Genomic DNA, 19,585 nt, shown 5'->3' with positions numbered 1-19,585 from the left:
ATGTAAAATATTTAACTAATTCATTCCTGCGATCCTTCAGAAATCATTCTAATACGGATTTGGTGCTCAAGACACATTTCTTATTATCAATGATGAAAGTTGTCCACATACCTTCTGTAGATACATTATACAGTGCATAGAATAAGCATATCATGAATACATTATATACTTTTTCCATAGACTCATAAAACCCCGTAGACTTTGCAGCCATTTTACCATGTGTGGTAATACTGTGGTAATACTATATACTAACGCATATAACAACATTATTACACAGTAATAATGTGATTCACATCCTCCAAAGATACAACACAGCCTGTTAGCTCATTTCATTTAATGTCATTAATAAAATAATACATATTTTTTCTCAACTCAATATTTTCATAACCATTCAAATAATAGTAAAAATAACAAAAATATTAACATGTGTCATTAGAAAGGCATTAAAACCTATGGGAGTGTTCAAGTTTAGAGGACTAGGACATTAGATCAGAATACTAAGTGATCCACCTAGGCTAAACAATAATACAGAGTTGTCTCCCTCCAGAAAGACATTTCTGAGCAGTACAAGCGCATTAAGCAGTAGCATCTTTTTTTTAAATATAGTGCTTCACCTATATAACATGCAGTTATAATTTATGTCCGTGTGCCTGGCAGAGCAATGTTCGGCTCTGTGGGCGAGGGCGGCAATGCCTTGCACAGAAGCCTTTTCCCTGCCGCGTCGCCATTCAAGTTCTTATAGGGGTTTTGCCGAGGTCCACGTGCGCAAATAGAGGGGAAACTCATCCCTGCTAGGCAGCAACCCGGACAGGATACGACCTCATCCTGTTCCGGAGGCGTAAGAGGGGTAGTGGCACCGTTGGAGTTGTTAGCCCCCCATCCCAGAGATCGGTTTATAGGAATGGTGCTGTTGTTGTTGTCCGTGTCTAGTAACGGAGGTAAAGAGGGCGGTCCGTTGGAGACCGGGGTGCTCCAGCCATTGGAGAAGGTTTTTGTTGAAGTAACGCCGGCGCCATCTAGTGTATCAGGAGAGCTGGTGCAGTCCATAGGCTCCTCAAACATCGATTTGTTTGGAGACATCAACTCTACATCTAACAGGAGACCAGAGTCATCGGCTACAGCTTCTTGACTTCTCATTTTAAGATTCTCCTTGTCATCCTCAACAGGTGCATCAACAAGCTCGCTAATATTAGACAGGTCAGCAATACACTCACTGCTCATGGTCAACACACTGTCCCTCCCCATGTCCAACATATTTACATTGGCTGGATTTAAATACGTGTCCTTAACACTTTTATTATTCTTGCATTTCTCATTGTCACCAGCGTCACGCAGAGACTGGATGTCTTCTGGCGTGCAGGGCAGTGATTGGCTGCGTCTGTGAAAATGGGGCGGGCCCTTGTCACCGGAGACAGGGCTGCTGGGGTCAGGAGGTGGAGGGAGAGCAAAGGTGAGGGAAATAACAGACTTGCTGGGGGTGTCAAAGAGCTTGATGCGACCGCCGTTGAGGTCCTGGCGCTGGGAGAAGGGGTTGACGCGCATCGGTGTGGTCTGAGTCAGGAGAGGGGACGGAGGGAGAAGCACGTCTGACTTGCTACGACAGAGACGCTGGTAAGCAGGAATGTCTAGAGAATGCTTTTGACTCAAAGGCGTTGTGTTTGTGGACAACCGGTCTGAAAGGGAAGAGAAAAACTCATTTAAGGCTCAGTTTTTACCACTATGATAATAGTTATTAAATTATGGTTTCATGATGTACTGACTTGTTAATAAAAATAAAACAAATTATGAAATTGTTAAAGTTTTATTAATTCAATTGATTAGACATGCTTTTTGATTATTAAAATGTAATTAAGCCATTAAAATGGAAAACATGGAATATGGGGAAAAATAAAAAAACTATTTCATAGGGCACTAAAAATAAATTTGTGTTAAACTTTTAATAAATTGTTGTTGATTTCAATTAATTAGGCTAGACATCCTTTTTGATGACTGAATTTTAAAATGTAACCATTAAAATAGGAAAAGAAAAAATATTATTTTTTTAGGGAAAAATAAAACTGATTTTATAGGGCCCTATTAAAATAGAAACTAAATATATTTTATTTCTTAAATATTCTAAAACTAAATTATGACTTGATTTTATTGACATGAATTTGCATTATGTATGTGAAGTATTTACATAAATGTGAACGAAAAAAAAAAAAAGCCTTCTGGCAACACATTCCCTGTGCTATATGTTTTTTTTTTTTTTGCTGACTCACCCTGTACATCAGGCTCTATACATTCACTCTGCTCCTGATCACTCACTCTCTTCTCCAGCTCGGCCACCAGCTCTGTGAATGAGGGTCGACTCTCTGGGTTCATCTGGGAGAGAAGAAAGAATTTTTAAAATGTAATGTCAACACTTTTGGCTGATTAAAATTGGCCATATTTTTGAGAAGTCAGACTAACAGACTTGAATAATATACATGTAGCTTGGCTTTAACCAGCATTTATGTATGTGAATTAGACCAGATCTTTGTAAGGTGAGCCTTCAAGATTAGCGGAAAAAAAATTGCGGTAAACTGGCAAATGGACAATAGGTTTTTTAAATGGATGTCAATGGAGGAGAAGCTTCAGTATGTTTATACGTGTTTGCGATTAAATATTTATCTCGGAGTGAGCTATATTTGGAGTTTTCAACAACAAGAAATGCTCTTTTTACGATTTTGCGACAGGGACTATTACGTTTACGGCACTACACCTTCATTGTTTATGGTATTCTCAAACAGTGATTGACAGTTGTAAAATTAAAGCGATTCAATGACATTAAAGCTATAACGCGATTAGCTTACAAGGGACACATGATCCAAGTTGACGGTTACGCTTTTCCAATGGTAGCGGAGGTTGGTATCTCATGTAATATGGTTAGACTGCAATTTGCCCAGGCATTGTGCGCTTGCTCCAAAAAGATGTGAATTTAATCTTTGAAATATTCGATTACGCATTATGTCATGTATACTTGGGACAGGCAGAAGAAGACTGTTGCTCGACTAAGCACAAACCCGCTGTAGCTTGAACATAACAGCGCGTGTAAACGTGAGATTTGCAGGGGAGGATGATGTATGATCTGTCATGACAGTAGATAAGAGCTCTTACACTGCAGCAGATGACTGTGAGGTTGAAGAAATGAGGTGGACAGTCTCCCACCATCTGCCGAAAGGCCTCCACATCCAGACCGAAGTCCTGAAACATAGAATCAGCACCTTATTTCAGTCCTAAGAAAAAAAGTACAAAGCTGATACACAGCTGTATATTACAAGCTGTACTGTAGAAATAAATCACCTGACAAAGACTGGTTTAGTGTTTGGTTGTAAAACGTAATCAAACAAAGATTTATATGTAATAGCATGAATAAAAAACGAATGAAATTACTTGAATACAACAAATGATTCAACTTATCAACATGATTGGAAACCCTTTATGCTCAGCATAACACTGCTTCATAGCCAGTGCTGTTATCTCACACAGAGTAAACTATGATCCACATTCATAAATCAGGTGAGAGTACATGAGACTGGTGACAGGAGTTAGCCTGACGTTCAAAGACTAGGTGGAAGGGTGAACCAAACAGATATAGACCAATAAAATACTTTATCTGCAATTCAGGAATAAAAGCACTCAGTTAGCAATAACGGGAATAATATCAAAAACATACTTGTATTTTTATTTAAATATATTTAATTAAATACAAATTCTAAAAGAGTGTCTAAAAAGATTCTAAATTGCAAAAGCATTTAATCTGAGCATATAAAATGCTGTATGTTCAGTTTTTCACCTCTGTCCGTGGGAGGAAGTCAGGATCCGCCTGTATCCGGCCAATAATCTCACAGAGAATGATACCATAGGCAAACACATCCACCTGTATAAAACAGTGTTTTGAGTCTCTAAAAACCCATATATTACAATGAACTTAATAGAACAATATTCTCAATCAAAGAGGATGACGGCACTAAATTTGCATTTGATACTGTGAAATACCAGTAATCTGATTAGTAATGTGGGTGAAACAGTCATTTAAAAGGACTCTGGCCTGTATGTGGGTAATCAATCATAGTGTTTTTGACCTTTTCATTGTAGTGCTCTCCTCGGAGCACCTCCGGAGCCATCCAGTAGGGGGAGCCGACGACAGACAAGCTCTCTTTCCCTGCCTCATCACTGAAAACAGACAAAGGGAAAACATACTTAAAGGGAACCTACAAGTTGTTAATCTTTTTATAATTCCTCCATTTCCACATTTAACACCCACAAACCCCCAGTCCATTAACCCAGAGCATGATTATGTGTGCATGCATGTATAAAAATAAAACAAAACAAGGCCTTGTAAGATCATAATTATAGCTGGCACACTCATACACTGTTGAGAGACACTTCCTCAGTTTTATTTTGGTCTGGGACTGTGTACTGGCATAAATAGACAGAGGGGAAGAGTGGAGACAAGGGAAGAGAGGGAGATAAATGAAGTAATGTATCACAGTGTAAACACCATTTGGGGATTTGGGTTAGTCAGAGTGAGGGAATCTACCGCAGCAAACTGCTGAAATACTTTGTCCTTTTTAGGAGAGCTTTCAAAAAAGCCTTCATTTAGCAATGTGCTCGGACTTTTTTAGATATACAAACACTTGTGGTTTTACACGTAAACCCAGCATTTGCAAGCACACTAAAATATGAATTACATAACATTGAAAATAAAGGGTTAAGCCCAACTGTGAGTTTGCTTGCAGTCTTTCTTTTTTCCCCCCTCTCTCTCTCTCTCTCTCTCTCTCTCTCTCTCTCACACACACACACACACACACACACACACACACTCTGTCACCATTAAAATAAACAGGAATGCAGGGGCGGAAACACGTCCCTGATGACTGACATCACATGTACACACACTGGATATGTTCAGAATGGAGCACTGGCTTACTACTACTACTACTACTACTACTTTATACTCTATACGGTTTAAATTAGTAAGCAAAACAGAAGGCATTATTCCACAATACATACATTATACATTTCAAATAGCATTTAATTGAGCAAGTGACATCTAATTAACATCTTGTTAGTACAACTTGTTTACATTTTTAAATTTAATTTTAGTAAATAAAACTCTAAACATTTGGTTTTTCAATAAAACAGTCAGTCAAGAAAACGGAATTCTAGTTTATTCATCATACTGGAAAGAGAAGGTCAAGTCAATCCCATTGCATTGTGGGCCAGTACTTTATGCAGCAAACTGTTGTACACGACCATTCAAGTGTAGGGTCAGGAAGATTTTTTTAGGAAGAAATTAATACTTTTATACATTCAAGAATACATTCAAGTGATCAAAGGTGACAGTAAAGACATTTAATGTTACAAAAGATTACTATTTTAAAAAAATGATGTTATTGAACTTTCTATTCATCAAAGAAACCTGAGAAATTATCCATTATCAATTTCCACAAAAAATAAGCAGCTCAACTGTTTATCACTGATAATAATAAGAAAGGTGTCTTGAGCAGCAACTCGGCATATTAGAATGATTTCTGAATGATCATGTGACACTTAAGACTGCTTCTGAAAATTCTAAAATAAAAAATTCTAAACTAAAATAGAAAACATTTTAAATTGTAATGATATTTCACAATATTACCATTTTACTGTAGTTTTGAACAAATAAATGCAGCCTTGGTGAGCATAAGAGACCTTTCAAAAGACCTTTTTTTTTTATCTAACTGACTTCAAACTTTTGAACGGTAGTGTAATTGCATACCATGCACAGCAAATATAAATACTGTAAAATAAGAGAAGTATGCTATTCTGAACACTGGCGTTCTCTTAGAACAGAACAGAAATAGCTCTCTGATGGCACTTACATCACACACACCATGTTCTTGTGGTACACATCCGCAAGCCCATCAGGCCGAGACTGTGTATTAAAAGAAAGCTGAACAGAGACTTACAGTACAAACCTCTGCTCTCAAACAAAAGTTTAGACAGAGGCCCTATGCTGAGGAATGAATTACACAAGCAGCGAATCACTTTAATATGTCGCAGCATGAGTGTTTCACTAAAAGCAATGTTAATCCACAGGATACATGGATTAACTGTTACATACGGTGGTCTGCACTGGTTTAGTTTCAGGTCAAATATAAAAGCACTGGAATATCATTAAAAGTAATCCCTTACTAAAAGGTGCAAGCAGTTATTTTTTTGTTTATGTTGTGCTGGCCAACATGACAGTCATTTCACAAAAGCAACAGTTTTCAGTTATTAATAACATTGTAGAATGCACTGTTAGTAGTCAGACAGGATTCATTTATTTTGTAATCGAAACTCAACACAGCGACCGGCTACACGTAAAATTTCAATCTCTGAAGTGAAAAACAAACAAACAAAAAACACCATTCAAAAGCACTATTCATTTCTTTAGGTGAAACTTTTTTTTCTAAAGATGAAAAAAAATAAAAAAAATTAACCAATACACTTTAAAATATGCTTTGAAGCCTCCTTGTATTGTGTATAAAAGGCCTCAAATCTAATTGATGTGCTGGTAAGGGCCAAGTTACCTCCCTAAAAGCCACTTAACAGTATCATGAACAGTTGCCAGGAGCATACATTTATCTGCACAATTAAAGCCTTCAGCCATCCTCACACTAGGACATCTCAGGGGAGTGATTTCTTCAAAGAATGATGTACATAATTTATATGCTTCCATGCCCTTGTGGATGGTCGTATATTGGCTTCAATATATGGACAATCAGATTTCTCAAAAATATGATTTCTGAATATTGAAATGCTCTTCGTAGGTAGACTACCGTTCAAAAGTTTAGGGTACTTTTTAAATACTTTTTAAAAAGTCTCTTATACTCACCAAGACTACATTTATTTATTCAAAATTATTACAATTTAAAATTATATTTATATTTTAATATATTTTTCAAAATGTAATTTATTCCTGTGATGCAAAGCTGAATTTTCAGCATCATTTCTTCAGTCTTCAGTGTCACATGATCCTTCAGAAATCATTGTGATATGCTGATCTTGCTACTCAAGACAAATTTTGAACCTATTATTATCAATATTGAAAACAGTTGTACTGCTTAAAGGACAATTCCAGTGAAAAATGAACCTAGGGGTATTTAACACATGGTTACCGAGTCGATCGTTCCCTGCGATGCGTTTTCATGAAAATCGAATGTATAGAGTTTTAACTTTAAAAACAGATTAGCTCATAGCAGTAGTATATGGGGCATAGAGTAAGTAAAATTAAATCGCTAGTTAATACCACTAACAAGGCTCAAAATAGCCTCACACTAACACGGTAGCATAATGAGGGTCCTTACATACAAACCGAAGCATTGAGAACTTTGTAAGTGTACAGACAGTTTAATAAGAAGATACTTTATAAAGACAGTACATTACGCGTTTACATGCAGGATCCATCTTGGAAAACAGTCTCGACTTATCGAGTCACGAACGTCTTTATAAAGTATCTTCTTATTAAACTGTCTGTACACTTACAAAGTTCTCAGTGCTTCGGTTTGCATGTAGGGACCTTCATTATGCTACCGTGTTAGTGTGAGGCTATTTTGAGCCTTGTTAGTGGTATTAACTAGCGATTTAATTTTACTTACTCTATGCCCCATATACTACTGCTATGAGCTATACTGTTTTTAAAGATAAAACTCTATACATTCGATTTTCATGAAAACGCATCGCAGGGAACGATCGACTCGGTAACCATGTGTTAAATACCCCTAGGTTCATTTTTCACTGGATTTGTCCTTTAATATTTATGTGGAAACCGAGATTCCTTTTTTATAAGGATTCTTTGATGAACAGAATGTTAGAAAGAACAGCATTTCTTTCAAAAATTAATCTTGTGTAACATCATGAATGTCTTTACGATCACTTTTGATCAATTTAATATGCCCTTGCTGAATAAAAGTATTAATTTCTTCTTATTAACATCTAACTGACCCCAAACCTTTTTAACAGTAGTGAGTTTGGTATTTGATAATCTTTTTTATATATATTTTTTTTAAATTGAAATACTATAATGTATGCATGCATTAATGAAGTCTTAATATTTTTTAATATGTATAAATTGTTATTTGTACTTTAGTGTCTGTCATGAGTTTGAACCTTAGTTGGGTTTAATGGGCGTTTGAATTTTTCCCCATTGTTATTCTAGCCGAGCGTCTACATGAACTGTTTGTGTGTGTGTTCGTTCCTGCATTAACTGTACATGCTTCACGTCATGTGTGAACAGATACTTGGGTCATTAAGGGTAAAAGTCAACATCATAACCCAAGCATATCTTCGGTATTTAACATCTATTTCATTTACACGTGTAGCTCTGTGTACACATCTACTGAAACAACAACAGGACATGACTGGGCTGGATGTGTAGAGGCAGCACAAACCTGAAGATGTGCTGACTACATCACATGCTCTTAATCATTTACTCTCCACCTATATATACACAAGTGCTTCATGGGAAAATGGAAGCTCATCAATCAGTCTTTGGCTGCCGCCATCTCCCTCTCCGGAAGAGTGTGGTATATATCTAATCTTATCTCCAAGATGCAATTTACTGACCTGTGATCAGGAATTTTCTCTGCCAGGCCAAAGTCCCCCACCACAGCACTGCACTGCCCATTCTCCCAGCGTACCAGACAGTTCTACAAAACAAAAAAAACACGTTCAGAGCGAAAGATAAACATTTATGTGTCTTCAAAAGTTTATTTGCGTTTATTATTTTACAAAAACATTTGCTTAAAATGGCTGTGTTGTGAACAGTACGCATCCAGTGTGAAGTCTCCAGAATATACACTTGTGTGCACGTGCACATTTGACACAAAGTCTCTGGAATAAACACCCTTCCAGTGTGTGTACCTTTGACGTAAGGTCTCTGTGAAATATGCCCTTGCTGTGGAGGTACTGCAGTCCTCTGGCAATGTCCAGACTGAGGTTTATTCTCACAGACCAGGACAGGAACACGTCACTGTTCAGCAGCTGCTCCAGGTTACCGCCATTAATGTACTACAATACACACAGACGTCAAACATTACCTGATGTTAAATGTGAAGTATGTCATTTCTGAGCCATAAGAGGCTAAGAAAAATAATAGATTTCAAAAGTATCCCCATACACTCCTACAGGTCAATCTAATAATTAAACCATGAAACTATATGTGGGATATTGATACTTCAATAAGAAAAATTACAATGCTATCAATTGATTAGCAGGTGCAACAAACTGAACGTTTAATATTAACTATGCTCATCACCCTGTTCATGTAACATCATACACATACATTTCAGCTAAGATTGTTCTGAAAAATGTTTAAGACCTTGTAAGCATATTGTGTAGTTGTGCTTTGAGTCAACTGTTTTATGTGTGTCGTTCATGTAATGAAACATGCTAAATTGTGTGGGCATAATTTTTGGCCAGGCTGTCACAAAAACAAAAAAATGATATATATATTATATATATATATATATATATATATATATATATATATATATATATATATATATATATATATATATATATATATATATATATACACAAAATTCATGCAAAAATATTTTTGTATAGTAAAGTAAAACCTGTAACTGTAGTTTGCCTTTTTTGCCAAACAATTTTGTCAGATAAATTTATATTTAAAAAAAAGTATAAATTATTTTCCTTATATTTTGATGGTTTAATACAAAATTGTAGGGCCATTAAAAAGAAATATCCCCTCCGAACATCACTTTTGGCTACTACTGTACCTCAAGTAAACCAATGAATTTATTAAAGTTGTCTCTGCACATTAAACTGTATCAAAGGAAGTAATCCCTAAAAAAGGTCTATTTAGGGAGTCAGGGCTCCTTCCCGACATCAAGGCTGTTCCAAAGATACTCCTAAGATACTTTGTTTTAAACACATTTTAAAGGAGCATCATGCGTAACTTTTGCAATATATGAAGTATATAAAGCAAAAGAAATGCTTCCTATATTACAGGAATACATTTTAAAATGTATTGAAATGTATTTAAAAAAAACACACATCCCAAACTTTTGAATGGTATTGTATATCATTCAATTTGGAAAAGTACAGATAACCATAACTTCAGTGATATATACAGATGTTTTTTTTCACTCAACAATTTTGTGTTGTTTTTTTATGCTTGTTAGATTATCGCTGCATTAGCTTTGACAAATTGGGCTCAAGTGTATCTGTGTGTATCTGTGTGTATCATAACACTCACTACTTTACCTCTGTCAGGGCATGAAGGTGTCCCTCATGTACACACACTCCCACAAACCTGATGGGACACACACAGAGAAACAGGGTAAGGGTGTTGGGGGGAAAAACAGGAGAAAGTGCAAACAAGTTCCTTCAGGAGTGACCCATCTCAAGAATGTGAGCTGGAACACCTGCATTTTGAAGGCAATCTTAAGCATGCATGTAAACACTCTCTCTCTCACACACACACACAGACATGCATTTAATTCAAACACTCAAGACCACACAAGCTGGTGAAGGTTAAGCAGACAAAAGAACCTAGACTTTTTGCCCTGGCACATGTAAACAAACACACCATTGATGTGGGGATTAGTTTCAGCTTAATATATTTGTATTTCATAGGTGACAACAATGTGTTGTTCCCTCGTCATACAGTGTCAAACATTTACTCATCAGCTTCCAATTCAATATTTCACTCTATATAAACAGTGGCTGCCGTTATGGAGGCATGACCAAGACAAAAGCCACCATCCTGTGACATTAATATTCATGTTCTCATACAATGCAGTGTTTGTTGCCCAACAGCACAGACTTTGTCCTCTAGGTAAGCTGGACTTAAAACAAAAAATGCTTTCCATTCTAGCGGCAAGAATGGATAATACTTCTAAATGAGAACTAAATTAATGAATTATTCAAAGAAACACTTGGAAATTCATAAAAATGAACAAACATCTAGTTGGAAACTCTCTTTCCGCCCTGACTTTAGGCTGTGTTAGTACATATGAGAGCCATTAGACCGGAGACTGGTGATTTTATTTACCAAATAACTCACAACACATGTACTGAGGTGGTACCATGGTACAGATGGTACCAGATGGTTATAATGGTAATGGTAATGTGCTTTAAGTGATGGGGTTCAATCTAACTTGGTAGCCAAGCCTGACAAAAATGATCAAAATGGCTGAAATTGATTACAGAACTTTTAATTATAATATACTTAATGTTTTGCATAAATAATTATGCAATTGAATTTTGCATTATCACAACTAAAAGAACTGAAAAAATTAAGAGATATGTATAAGGGTTTGTGTTTTCATATTTGTTTGATATATATTTAAAATATTTTTAAAATTTTAAAATAAGTTTGGGGCCGGTAAAATAGGTAAACATTTTTAGTATCATGCTCAACAAGGCTGTATTTATTTGATCAAAAATACAGATAATGTGAAATATTACAATTACTTTACAGAAATAAATTACACTTTAAAATATATTAATGGCAAAGCTGAATTTTCATCAGCCATTACTCCAGTTTTCAGTGTCACGTGGTCCTTCCTAAATCATTCTTATATGCTGATTTGGTGCAAGAATAATTTCTTATTATTATCAATGTTGAAAACAGTTGTGCTGCCTAATCATTTTGTGGAAACTGTGATAAAGGATCACAGTTTCAGGATACTTTGATGAATAGAAAGTCCAAAAGAGCAGCATTTATTTTAAATAGAAAATTATATTTCAAATCAAGTCTTTACTATTAATTTGCGGCATCCTTGCTGAATAAAATACATGTATGCATTTCTTCTAAAATGGCTTAAAAGGATGTTTCTTTTCCAATCAGAGAAACCCTCATATAAAACATCTATTATGGCAAGTTTAAAGCAATAAGTACAGAAAAAACTTAATTAAAAAAAAAGAAGACATTTTTCCCACAAAATAAACATTTTAGTAGCACATTCTTTATGAAATCTAATCGCCAAATCACCACTGCATGTATATTGTGAACATTCAGTGTCAGCCAGCCCTGTTGTCAGTGAATGTAGATGTAGGTGTTGCAGACCTGAGTATGTTGGGATGTCTGAGGCGGTTCATCAGCTGTACCTCCTTCAGCATGTTGGCTCTGTTACTGGCCATGGTGTTCATCTTCAGAGCCATCACCTGCCCGGTGATACGGTGCTGCACCTTCAAAGAAAGAGAGCGAGAGAAAACACTTGTGTCACAGACAGACTTTAGAGGTCTATTCATGTCTGGGGCAGCTGGACAGAGATCTCTGGCCCTTTTCTCTCTCTTCCACACACACACACACACTTCTGATTCATCCCACACTTCAAAGTCCTTGGCTGCAGGAGACATTCTCTGCACTCAAGAGGACATAGAGTTGAGTCTGTATCGAAAATGTAGAATTTAAAATTTAGAAAAAAAAGTTTTAAAGTTGATTTTTTTAAAACAAAGAAAGTTACATGAAACAGATTTTGTACTATTTGTACGTTACTAATCAAATATAGGCAAATTTGTGACACTGACAATGTGAACTCCTTTGTAAAAACAGACAAGATGACAAAATGTCTAACATTAAAGGGTTAGTTCACCCAAAATGTAAAATTCTGTCATCATTTACTCCCCCTTGTTGTTCCAAACCTGTATGAATTTCTTTCTTCTGCTGAACACAAAAGAAGATATTTTGAAGAATGTCTGTAACCAAACAGTTGAGTTCCATGAAAAAAAAATTCTATACTATGGAGGTCAATTCTTAAAAAATAACTTTCATTTACACAGGTTTGGAACAACTTGAGGGTGAATAAATGACAGAATTTTTTTCAACTATCCCTTTAAGTAACATCATCACAAGTCAAAATGTATTCATTATCTTTCCTTTTTTGGAGTGGCTCATCAGGTCACATCTAAAGGAAATACGAAACACACTGCTTGATTTCAAGCTGGAGATTTGCATCCTCAAGCTGTCTGGTCCATATCTGGACTAAGTAGCAGCCCCAATAACACACATACAGTTGAACTGAGAACCATTATATTATGGTTCATGGCAACTTAAAAAAAAAAAAAAAAGATTTATGAGGCAGAAATTATAATGTGTGTCTTGTTTCATCACTACAAATTTAAAAAGTATGCTATTGACTAAGTCTAATGTTGTCTGAACATGTTCCCTCGATGACAGACATTTTCCAAAAAAAAAAAAAAAAAAAGTAACCCAAAGCAAGATTTTCCCTCAAGGACTGAAACTCTGCATCAAGTGTGTTCTTCATCTTTGAATGTCTATTCAAAAGCAATATGACATTCTAATAAAGCAAAGGCAGAAACCCATCCCTGATTGGTGACACCCAACCTGTGCTGTGCCGTCTGGCTGGCTGAACTTGTCTGCAGCGCCAAAGCGTGCAGGATAAGATATCATGATAACAATGAGCACCATTATCTGCTTTTATGAGTCTCAAGAAGATCAATAGCTGGAAACTTTAAAATCCATAAATTATCTGATAAAACTCAGCCCTGCAGCTAGAATGATGGAGAGTGAACGATTGCTTGCACATCTGAGGGTGTGTGTCCAATACACTGCTTTTATCAAAGGTAAACAGTGCATTCTCAGGGATGGATACAGAAGACGCCTTAAACACACATAATATGCATTTCGGCATCCAGTGATAAAAATATCTGTGCAGTGAGAATTGAGGTCCTTGAGGCAACTGAGAGAAAGTCTTCTTTTCAAGCAAACAAGGGGTAGGGGTTGTATAGAGCTTTGTGAATGACAGCTGTTCAAATTCTGTGGAGCTTTCCATGGAATTCTATGAGGACAGAATCCATGCATATCAAATTAGCTGTACAGCATTTGTTTTTGAGAGGCAGAAGAGGTGTGCGTGCGATTGGGGGGGGGGGGGGGGGCACAATTTTAACTGGGGTTGCCCACATAATTGTCCCTGCGTAATGTATCAGACTTCGAGCATGTGCACTACCTGCCAGGTCGCGTCTCCATGGACCCTGCACACTCCTAATACACGAACACACACACTCTTGCACTACACATGACAAGGCAAACAGTTGCTGAATGCACAATGAGGTTGATTTATATGCTGTTGAGTGCATGAAAAACAGAGGTATAAGAGTTTGGATGAGTGTGTATGTATGTGATGAATTTAATTTCTATCAGCATACTTCTCATATTGCAGTTTAGACAGGTGGTCTGAGATAGCACTTAACAGAGCATCATTTCCACCCACTCACACACTACAGCACACTGCCAGAGACCCAATAGAGCCCCATAGAGCACTTAGCAGGCCCTAAAACATTATCAGACACGCACAACATTTTCCTTCTTCACAGCTTCCACAGATGGAAGCTCACCATGATCCTGTACTTATGTTTTACATTCAAATAACGTTTGTATAAAGAAAACACTGGCATTGACACCCAGTTTACCTATGAGGCTTTATTTTATATTTTATATAAAATATTTTATATTTTTTAATGATATGGCAGATAACCAAATACCAGATATTTAAATTCTATACTATTTTGTCTAAATAAATAAAAAATAAAAAAAGTAAAAAAACATAAGATCAATAATTTTAAATGCGTGAATTTAGGCATCTCAATTTTATAATGTACTGTAAGAATGTTTTTTTTTTTTCATTTCGAGATTACATTTCACAGTGTTCAATTATTAGTGTTTTAAGAGATTAACGTTTCTTTTATTGACTCATACAACACTGCTACACATCTAAATGTAAAAATGGGAAATTAACATCCACAATGAAATATTTAATTATATATATATATATATATATATATATATATATATATATATATATATATATATATATATATATTATTATTATTTTTTATTTTATTTCTATTTATTTATTTATTGTGTAGCCCTACATTTGATCCAAAGTGAAAACATTTCATGTAAGGACAAAGTTACTTTTTAGGTTACCAAACCCTAACCGCAACACAAGAGATAAACTTCTACCTAGAACTTTTGGGTTATGTGCAGAAATCTTTAACAACCCTCCAACCAAAGCTTAATAATCACAAACACACACCTGCAAAATGTATGAAAATGCATTCACAAATAGACTTCAAATTGTTCAGACTGCACTGATATTTAAAACATACGCAAACTCAAACAAACATGCAGGAGCTCTAAGGCAGCAATAGAGCTTGACATTTATGCATGCCCTGACTAGCAAGAGACACCAAAGAACAAGAATAGAAAGAGAAAATAGGAGAGAGAGAATGCAAAAGGGAAGCAACAAAGGGGGACTTTGTGTTGTAAATTCAGGCTTTCGAAATCATGTCAAAACTAGCTTGCAAATTGTTTACAACCTCAAACTGTCTGACCAATGAGAACGTGTCTTTAATGATCATTTCGCAAATCCCCTTCTACTGAAAACCCCACTGCCAGTGTGTACTTTTAACCACACTCTTCATATCTATATTTAATGGAAGAGAGCCCATTTTTAAAACGCGTGACACCAAGAGGGAACCAGATCCCATCGATGAGCGTCTTTTCTAATTTACAGAACCCAAGACGCGTTACCGTGACATCACCCCTTTGTCAAAAGCAGATCAGCGTGCAGTCACCAGACTCATTACTGTATTTCAGGAACACACTAACACTTAATGAGCACACTCGATACAAGGACCTCAACACAATGCTCAAACGTAAATGTATTAAAAAGAGAACCCAAATCTCCATTGAGAACTCTGCATTGTTATTCATCCAATAAGAAAACTGTCCCCCAAAGAAAACAAGTGATGCTATACCTTTCCTTCGCTTTTCTTTTTGCATATCTTGACTTTTTATCCGGTAGAGCACAGTGCTAGCAAAACAGCTTCATAGGTTTGGTTCTCAGTGAATGCATGCGCTGATACAACATGTACTGTACATTTAATGCACCATAAGTTGCTTTGGATAGAAGTGTCTGTCAACTGCAAATGTAAATGTAATGTGAATGTTTTATCATTTGCAAACTTTCTAAAATGTTTTGCAATTTTTAAACAAATGGCACTTGGTTTGATTTTTTTTTTTTTGTATCTAATGCATTGACATTCATCTATTTTTAAGTATCCAAATACATTTTTGAGCTTTTGTGTATTTTCCACACAGGGGTTTTAAAGCAAATAAACCATGTTGAATGATTCTTTTTTGCGAGTTATAAGGCAGACAGAAAAAAACAAATGATTTAATTCTTGCTCTCCACCTTCATCATATTTGTGTAGAGAAATCTCACATAAATAGTTACTTCGTCTTGGCACTGCCTAAAATGAGAAAGCCTGCTGATCCCACAATGAGGTGAGCATCAAACCAAGAGAAACGCAAAATTATCTCATCTTTCATCACTTGTTTTGGGTTTATCAAGGTAGGCAGAGAACTACAGTAGTTAGTCAACCAAATATCAACCAAGCCATTATCCGAACCAATGCAAGAAAGGATTTTCATACCAAACAATTAGAAGAGAATGAAAGAAACTTTTTTCTTTCTAGAAGTGCAAGTCCTTACTGTTGACAGTCTTTGAAAAATAAAAACAGCACCCGAAGGATCTGTCACGACAAGTACAGGCACTGCAAGATTGCTCAATAGTATTGTTGTAGGCCATTATGTAAATAACCTGTTGAAAACAAACTAAAATTATTATAACTGTGGACTATTAACTGAGGTTGTACATAATTATACATGTCATATTTACATATTTCATAACCCTTGCACTACAAACAGAAATAAAAAGCAGCGACCACATATTTGCATATATATTGACCTAATCAGCAATGACATTCTTGCAGGCAATAACCGGCAGGAAGTTATTGCTATATTTGGAGTCTGGTCAGTAAATTGGCCTGCAGGGTGAACTATGAGGGATGCTAATTAGGTCTCTTCTCTCTCTGTCAGTCCCGGTCTCACATGCACGCACACAAACACGGGAGTAGAGTTTCCAGCACACCTGCGCACCTTGTCAACGGGTATCCACTTTCACACCAACACAGACCTACTGTCCTTACACAGGTCACGACCCCTTTTCTCTAGCAGAAAGAGGACAGCCAGAATGTGAAGACTGTTGTTATCATCTGAATTTTGCAAAGAGGTTCAGAAATTGGTTGTCTGTCCAAATCAGTCATTTTGAGAATGTGAAATGGGCCATAAATAAACAGGGCCACAAAACCTGGAGGCACAATCATAAAGCCAGCTTGAAGTGAAAAGATGGTTACAGTTGCAAAAAGTCACTTTATAACAGGATCATTTCTGTTATGTAGTACCTTTTGAGCTCTGTAATGTTCATTTAATTAAGACCTTGCATACAGGTGTATACTACAAATTAGGCTCTGCTCAAGCTTAGAAACTTAATTTATTATAAGTGAATGAACAGGATTGAACATAACAGAATGGAAATAAAGAGTAGAATTTAGTAATTGCGTAGAGATTAGGTTAGCCTAAGGTTATCAATATAGTACACCTATACACCTTTTGATAATACAATACAGATTTCAGTAATTTTATCAAACACAGTATTACTGTAGACAAGCCAACTAATTCTACAAAAAAAATGAATAAATGCATTTCATTTAAATCCTGGCTTTTGCTATTATAAAATATTGCAGATATTAATATTAGTAGTAGTAGCATAACATATAAGATTAAGCTGGTGGAAAGTGAAAAGGCAAAAAAGGGCATCCGTTCAATATACTAAGACAAGTCTAAGACTAACACATACTGTATGATATAAACAAATATTCTGCATAACAAAAATGACCCAACAAACATTTTTTTTTTACATAAAATGTTCATTTATAACACTGTGCTATGCCTATGCAGCACGTGCAATGTGCAAAAGAGCATCATCAAACAAGCATGACAAATATTTACCTTGAAAACCTCTGAGAAGAAACCTGAGCCGATCTTCTCGCAGATAAAGTCATCTATTCGCGCCAGGCTGGACACGGCGCTGCGCAGCGCCCGGTAAGAGGACGGCCTGGCCCGGTGCGCTCCGTGTATCCCGTGCATAAGAGAATCTGAAGCCTCCGGGTCCAAGTCATCTTGGTCCATAACGAAGGTCCCGAATGACATTCTCGCGCACTCTAAATTCTACCACGAGTGTTTACATATCTCTAACGGTCACGCAACACTCCAGTTTCGAGGTCACTGTAATTTTTTGACAGTAAAAAGTGGCCCGCCTTTCGATCAAGTTAAGAAGAGCAACACGCAAATCCCCGTTGCGCGTCCGGCGCGTGACCGATCTTCTTCAGGTCTCGTTCGTCGCTTCCTCCATACTGATGTCTGGCCTCATTTTCAGTAATGCATCACATTCCTGTTTCAGATAAGAAATGAGAAGCGATGTCAACGACAGATATATTTATATAATCTGATCACTGTCTGCTTAAAGTGTGTTTGCAAGAGCAAGTCTTGCGTCAGTATGTTTGGTGAAGTTGAACTAGTGTAAATGATAGTGTACATCTTCCGCTACAGTCGGACTGCGGATAATACATTTCACATAGAAAAGTGAGCCCATACGCGCTATCTAAAACTATATTTTATACAGTTATTTATCATTTTAAAGTAACCTTTTTACAATCAATATCATACATTTACCACCATGTCGTTTATCGTTATTCAACCCATGCTTACCTGCGCTGCTCTACAGGTATAAACTTATCGAGTCTTCGCTTCACCTCTTTCCAGTTTTCAGTCTTTTGTAAATATCCTAAAATTCTCGGATGCGACTGCTCAACTCCCCTCGCGTTTCATTTTGAAAGCGACTAAATGGGGAGCCCCTACTGGCATTTGTGTATGTAAGTCGCAGGAAATGTGTGCAGAGTGAGTTTGAGCTCTTATTGGAAGCGACTCACCTGGGCGGGTCCAGCAGCAGCAGCGGCGGCGGCGGCAGATCACCTGCAGGGGCGCGCGCACGCAAAGCTACTGCTGTAGTGATGTGAATGAAACGGGGCACCACGCCCCCACACTTTTAGCCCCGTTTTACCTTTGTTGGCTAACAATAAAAGCAATATTTATTATTTAGGCAGTAATTCGCTAGTTTTAGAACTTAATATTATTTCAAAGTGTGCGAATTACACAATATTATTATTTAATAATTTCAAAGAAAAATTTTGCTTTAATTTTTTTTTTAAACGACTGCATTATTAAATGAATCGAGCTCAGTCAGTCGAGAATCTTTGGCAATGCCAATTTGCCACTAACACAATTAGCCATAAACGTCAATAACAGTTAAGGTCTTATTATATAGGCCTATTTGTGATATGCAAATGTATAATAAATTGATACATAACGACAGTAGGATTATTATTTTTTATTTATTTATTATTATTAAGTCAATGCACTATTTACAAGTACAGTTGGTTAATATATTTTATAGCCAATCATTTCTAATCGTGCTTTGAGAAACTTTATACGAAGACAACAACATGCTATCAAATCTATGTTTTATGAATTATTAAGCAAGACAGTGTTGACTTATTTATGAGCTTAAAAGTGCTTTAGTTTTGACGACAGCATTGGACACCCTTCAGTTCTTTTAAGTTTATTACATGTGTGACG

General features: G+C 36.4%; 1 protein-coding gene across 1 annotated transcript; it reads right to left on the bottom strand.

The window, feature by feature from the left end:
- Positions 1-319: 319 nt before the first annotated feature.
- tesk1b (testis associated actin remodelling kinase 1b) lies at positions 320-18,842 on the bottom strand. The gene is made up of 11 exons (XM_084107611.1): positions 18,659-18,842; positions 17,900-18,341; positions 12,089-12,210; positions 10,282-10,330; positions 8,914-9,060; positions 8,617-8,699; positions 4,107-4,197; positions 3,818-3,901; positions 3,139-3,225; positions 2,262-2,364; positions 320-1,673 (listed from the first exon to the last, which is right to left on the bottom strand). Exons 2-11 carry the CDS (start codon positions 18,098-18,100, stop codon positions 637-639), a joined length of 2,004 nt encoding a protein of 667 aa, XP_083963737.1. The 5' UTR covers positions 18,101-18,341; positions 18,659-18,842; the 3' UTR covers positions 320-636.
- Positions 18,843-19,585: the final 743 nt, after the last annotated feature.

The sequence above is a fragment of the Abramis brama genome (genome assembly GCF_963993115.1).
Source record: "Abramis brama genome assembly, chromosome: 3".
Lineage (NCBI taxonomy): Eukaryota > Metazoa > Chordata > Actinopteri > Cypriniformes > Leuciscidae > Abramis > Abramis brama.
This window is presented reverse-complemented; position numbering and strand designations above follow the sequence as displayed.